We start from the raw sequence: 5681 nt of genomic DNA, 5'->3' as shown, positions 1-5681 counted from the left end.
ATGGATTTCTTATTCTCATTCCATATTATCATGGGGTCCTGGAATGGTGGTGGCTTGGAGGATTTTTAAAGCTCATCTCGTTCTACTCTGTGCCATGGGCAGGGACACCTTCCACTATCCCAGGCTGCTCCAAACCCTGTCTGGTCTGGCCCTGAGCACATCCAGGGATGGGGCAGCCACAGCTTCTCTGGGCAGCCTGTGCCAGGGCCAAACCACCCTCCCAGGGAAGGATTCCTTCCCAGTACCCCATCTAACCCTGCCCTGTGGCAGTGGGAAGTCATTCCCCTCGTCCTGTCACTCCAGGCCCGTGTCCAAAGTCACCAGAGCAGGATCCAGTGGAGAAAAATGAAAAGGAAATTCATTAATTAAGTAAGAAACAGTTTAATAATCCAAAAGAATGGTATGGGAAGGGAGAAAAGAAACCAAAATGAGAAGAAAATCCCCACTGTGCTTCTCCCCCCCAGCCCATGAAGCTGTACCCTGACACCCCAGCCATGGCTCAGGGAGGGTGGCCACAGGGCTTGTCCTGTCCAGCCTGTGGGGGCCTCTCTGCGTTCCCAGCCAGTTCTGGTGACACCAGTGGTTCCATCCCTGACACCTTCTCTTCACCAGGCACGGTGGTCTTGTGGCTCAGGGGGTGCCAGTGACAGCTGCCAGTGCTGCCAGGAGGAGCCCAGTGAGGCCTGGGGGGTCTCTGGGGACGCTTCTGCCTGGGGAGGCCAGAGAAGGGGGTCAGGGGGAGCTCCCTACTTGGTGCAAAGTAGAATGAAAACTAGAAATCCCTCACTTTGGGGTGTGAAATAGTGCTGCCTCCAGAAAACAAGCCCAGCATCAGGACAGCACCGTCCCACCCCGTGCCATGATGTGCCATCCCAGGACAGCAGCCGGAGCTGTGCCATGCCCTGCCACCCCCACCACCTGCCCCACCACCAACCCTGCTGTCCCCCGGCCCAGCTGCAGGCGTCCCCAGCCCAGGACATCACCTTGGAACAAGGCACAGTTGTATTTGCTGTGCACACCGTGGGAGCGGAGGTGGATGTAGATGTCGTCCCCTTGGCGGGTGATATTGGTGACCTTGAAGGTCTCAAAGGGTGGGATGAGCACCTCCTGCTCCTCGGGGTAGTTGGAGAAGTTGCGGATGTCGGCACCGTGGCAGGTGTCCACCTCGAAGGTGGTTGTGATGCCGTAGGACTCGCTGACGTTTTGCAGCAGGGAGGTGGAGGCGAACTGGCCGAAGCGGACGATCTGGCCGAGCCCGGTGGTGAAGCGGATGCCGTCGACACCCCGGTACACGTGCAGGCAGCGGGGGTGGCTCTGGGCACCCCGCAGGTCGCTCAGGGCCTCGGTCAGCAGGTAATGCAGCACCTTGAAGTGGAAGGTGTCCAGGTACTCCCGTCGGGAGCGCCCGGCCGTGCGCACGGCCCTGTTGAACTCCAGGTACAGGCCCTCCTCCATGGTGTAGGCCAGGAGGGCGATGGCCTGCTCCGGCTGCAGCGGGGACTCCTCGTGGGCCCGGCTGGCCCAGGTGGCCACGGCCCTGTTCCAGGCCTCGGCGTAGTCGCCGTAGGGAACAAACTCGCTGCGGTTGAGCGCCGGCAGCGCCCTCAGCATTTTGAAGTGGCAGCGCAGGTACCGGTCATCGAAGGAGTTGGGGGCCATGTTCAGTGCGATCTCCTTGGTGGTACCGCCACGTTCCCACCAGTGCAGGTGGATGCTGGTGGCCAGGCTCCCAGCCAGCAGCACCAGCAGCGGTGACAGGAGCTCCATGGTGGCCAGACTCCCCAGGGACCCCCTGGGCACCGCAGGGACTGTGGGGGGATGTGGCCTGTTCCTCTGTGAGGGGCTGAGGAGGTGGGAACGGGGAGAGGGGACGGCCTGCAGAGAGGGGCCATCTGCGGCCAGGAGCCCCCGGCCGTGTCCCAGCACTGCCCTGACCCCGGCCCGGTCCCAGGGGCCGCTGTCCCCAAACATGGAGCACCCTGTCCCTGTCCCCACAGCTCTGTGGTGTCACTCCCAGCACCCCGAGCCAAAGCATTGCCTGTGCCCTGCTGTGGGTGTGGGCTCTGGGTGCTGCCCTCAGTCCCTCCCTGTGCTCCTGGACAGGAGACAGGGGGTTCCTCCAGCTTTTTATAGCTGGGATGGTGGGGCTTTAATTCAGACACTCTCCCTGCTCCCGGGCAATTTCACTGTCCCCCCAGAGGAGCTGAAGAAGCCACCATCCTCTCCAACCCCAGGGACAGGCAGCAACCCCCTGATAAATCCTCTCAGCCCCCACCCAGCTGCGGAGGGTTGAAATAATTCAACAAAAACACAAGGAAAAACAAAAGGTTCCAGAAGCAAAAGGAAAAAGATGAGATTTTTATTCTCTACTTCCCATGAGCAGGTGAAGTCCAGGCACTTCCCAGAAAGCAAGACTCCAGCACTTGGAGCCATTTCTTCAGAAGGCAAACATTGTAAATAACAAATTTCCCCCCTTCCTCCTCCTTTTCTGAGCTTTTCTATCTGAGCCAAGGGGATGTGGCTTGGGATCTGCCTGGGGTCAGCTGTCCTGGCTGTGTCCCCTCCTTAGGCCCCACAGACGGGGCCTGGGGTGCTGGGGAGCCGGTGCTGGTGTGGTGCCAGCTCTGCTGGGCAGCACCAGAGCTCAGGGGTGTCACTGGCACCAGCCCCAGTCCCACTGTGACCCCGGCACTGGGAGGGCTGCTGGGGAACAGGAGATCCAGCTCAGTCACACCCAGCACAGCACGGCGAGCAAAGGTCCCACTGCAGGGCCCAGGAGGGAGAGACAGAGGGGACAGAGCCCAGGAGGGGCTGGGGCAGGACCTGAGGCTCCCCCGGGAGCTCACCGTGTCCCCAGGCTCAGCTCAGCAGCAGAATCCCCTGAAGCTCTCCACAGTTATTGATTAACTTGAGTTTACACTCTGCAGAGTCTAAACAGGACCAGGCCAGATTGATGGGCCGAGGCCTACGCTTTGAGGTTCAGTGAGGCCGGGTTCTGGGGCCTGCCCAAGTGTCACCACAGTCCCCTGCAGTGACCTGGGTTAGGGCAGAGCAGCTGGAAAGCTGGAAGAGGAGCTGGGGGTGCTGGTGACACTGGCTGAAGAGGAGCCCAGGTGGGCAAGAGGCCAATGGCACCTGGCTGCTATCAGCCAGAGCGTGGCCACAGGCCCTGGCCAGGCCTGTGCTGGGCACTGTTTAGTCAAACCCTGGGTCAGTTCTGTGGCCATCACAACTAAGAAGGACATTGAGGGGCTGGAATGTGTGCAGGGAAGGGCAACAGTGCTGGGGAAGGGTCATCCAGCCTTTCCAGAGCCCTCTGCAGAGGTTCCTGCCCTCCAGAAGATCCATATTCCCACCCAGCCTGGTGTCCCCTGAGAACGGACTGAGGTGCTCTCGCTCCCCTTGTCCAGAGTGTGGACATAGACACAAAACAGGACTGGCCCCAGTGCTGAGCCCAGGGAATGCCAGTGGTGCCCAGCCCCAGCTGGACGTGGCCCATTCCCCACCACTCCCTGGGCCCAGCCGTGAGCCAGCGAGCAGTGCCCTTGTCCAGGCCAGCAGCAGCCGGGTTCTCCAGGAGAACCTTGTGGGAAACAGTGTCAAAGCTTCACTTGAGTCCAGGCAGACCCATCACAGCCTTTCCCTCAGCCACTGAGGAGGTGACACTGTCACAGGGGGAGATCAGGTGGGTCAGGCAGGACCTGTCTGTCACAACCCTGATGTTCCAGTTGTTCTGCACGTGCTGTGCAGTGACACTGAGCACGATCTGTTCCCACCCAGCAAGGTCAGGCTGGCAGGCCTGGAGTTCCCTGGATCCTCCTTCTGCCCGTGCTTGTGGGTGGGCATCACATTGGCACCTCCAGTCATCCGGGAGCTCTCTGGGCAGCCAGGACAGATGATGGACAATGGAGAGCGGCTGGGCATGGTCCCCCTCGAGACACATATTGTGTCAAACCCCTGAGCCTTTTGCAGAACTGCAATTCTTGTCTTTGTCCCTGCCGTGATCTTGCACTTCTGCTGAGGCTTAGGTAGATCAGTGAACCATCCTCAAAGCATCACAGGTTTGCTCCATTGTACTGCCTCTGCATTTATAGGAAACAGAACTGGCACCATCCTACCCTTGCAAGTCCTACACTTGTACAAAAGCTTTAGAGCTGGCTTGAAAATTTAAATTTCACCTTTCTAATTCCTGATGTCCAATTCATTGTCTCTCTCACACCACCTGCCACCACACCTGTATTTCCTGACTCCCTAGATGATTTCTGACAGGGCACAACACCAGGTGATGCATCACCCCAGGTACTGCCCCAGAAATAATAATTAGTATGAAGTCCCAGGTCCATTTTGCATGTGGCAGGATTGCTTTATTACAGGATTGCTGTGACAGACACAGCAGGATATCTCTGTTCCAGACACTTGCAACTGAGAAAAATGAAAGCTCAATAAACCCAAATATTTAAAAATGGAGTGCCAGGACAAGGGGGAATGGCTTCCCGCTGCCAGAGGACAGGGATGGGATATTGGGAAGAAATCCTTCCCTGTGAGGGTGGGGAGGTCCTGGCACAGGTTGCCCCGAGCAGCTGTGGCTGCTCCATCCCTGGAAGGTCCAAGGCCAGGTTGGATGGGGCTTGGAGCAACCTGGGCTAGTGCAGGGTGTCCCTGCCCATGGCAAGGACATGAAATTGTATGGGCTTTAAGGTCTCGTCCCACCCAAACCCTTCTGTAATTCAGTGACTTTATAAATCCCTTCTTTCCTTCCTTCCCAGTTTCCCAGCCTCTGCCTGTTGTGAATGCTGAAGCTGAAAGGAGAACGTTACCTCCTCCTGCCTGCACTCGGACCTGTCCCTCGCCAGTGTCTCAGCAGGGCCTCAAGATCTGGTGTCACTCCATTGATGGTCACATTCTGTTCATTGCAGGATTATTTCTGACTCTGCAGTCTGAGGAATGCAGTCCCAGGAATCTTTCCTGGCCTGGGCTGGTGTCCCAGGTGTCCCAGGCTATTCCTGGGGCACTGGGCTCTGCTCAGTGTCACACAGGTGTGGCTGTGAAGGGTTGTCACAGTCAGACTGTGAGGAAGGAGGATCTGATCTCTGAAAGATAAATGAGAGAGAAATGAGGTAAACAACCACAGCAGGAGCCGGTGGAGAGTTGTGTGCAAGGCAAAAGGAGCTGGAACAGAGAATTGCATCTGGAGAAGAGACAGGTCTAAGGGCCATGTGACAGTGCTGGGATAAGAGAGCAGGGATAAAGTTCAATGAGGAGAAACTGGACAGGAAAGATAGAGTGACAAAGCAACCAGGCAACTGTGAAAGCAGTAGGGGACAGAACAGGGAGGACTGCGGCGTCCTGGGACAGCTCAAAGGCAACGATTCCCTTCGCATTTTGGCTTTTGTCACTAAGTAGCTGTGTCCGAGAACGGCACACGTGAGCTGTAATGCACCTGTTGAGCTCTGTGCCCGTGGTTTCCCCTGCAGCAGAGCTCATTTCCCCGCAGGCGCTGCCGGGGCCGGCCCCGGGGCGGTGCCGGGCGGGGCGGAGCGGACTCCATTTCCCAGGAACTCCATTTCCCAGGAACTCCATTTGTTTCCCAGGAACTCCGTTTGTTTCCCAGGAACTCCGTTTCCCAGGCACACCCGCGGAGGGCGGCGCGGCCCCGGGCGCAGGCCGGGAGCGGCCCCGGG

The 5681-nt window shown here is 58.2% G+C and overlaps 1 protein-coding gene and 1 long non-coding RNA gene across 2 annotated transcripts; both read right to left on the bottom strand.

Moving 5' to 3' along the window:
- Positions 1–408: 408 nt before the first annotated feature.
- Positions 409–1824, bottom strand: ART1 (ADP-ribosyltransferase 1). Its single transcript, XM_015616009.2, has 2 exons — positions 984–1824; positions 409–710 (listed from the first exon to the last, which is right to left on the bottom strand). Exons 1-2 carry the CDS (start codon positions 1765–1767, stop codon positions 631–633), a joined length of 864 nt encoding a protein of 287 aa, XP_015471495.1. The 5' UTR covers positions 1768–1824; the 3' UTR covers positions 409–630.
- Positions 1825–2328: 504 nt separating this feature from the next.
- LOC107198354 lies at positions 2329–5661 on the bottom strand. Its single transcript, XR_001518924.2, has 3 exons — positions 5441–5661; positions 4818–5090; positions 2329–4082 (listed from the first exon to the last, which is right to left on the bottom strand). It is a non-coding gene; the product is annotated as an uncharacterized LOC107198354 (long non-coding RNA).
- Positions 5662–5681: the final 20 nt, after the last annotated feature.

Source organism: Parus major, chromosome 2 (genome assembly GCF_001522545.3).
Source record: "Parus major isolate Abel chromosome 2, Parus_major1.1, whole genome shotgun sequence".
Classification (NCBI taxonomy): Eukaryota; Metazoa; Chordata; class Aves; order Passeriformes; family Paridae; genus Parus; species Parus major.
Note: the sequence above shows the minus strand (reverse complement) of the source record. Positions and strands in the feature narration are given on the sequence as shown.

Bases quoted from the DNA above. Each gene is read 5' to 3' on its own strand.
- ART1 (XM_015616009.2), bottom strand. From the start codon at position 1,767: ATGGAGCTCCTGTCACCGCTGCTGGTGCTGCTGGCTGGGAGCCTGGCC. The intron at 711-983 runs GTGATGTCCTGG...TGGCCTCCCCAG, and splicing joins CAACTGTGCCTTGTTCCAAG to GCAGAAGCGTCCCCAGAGAC.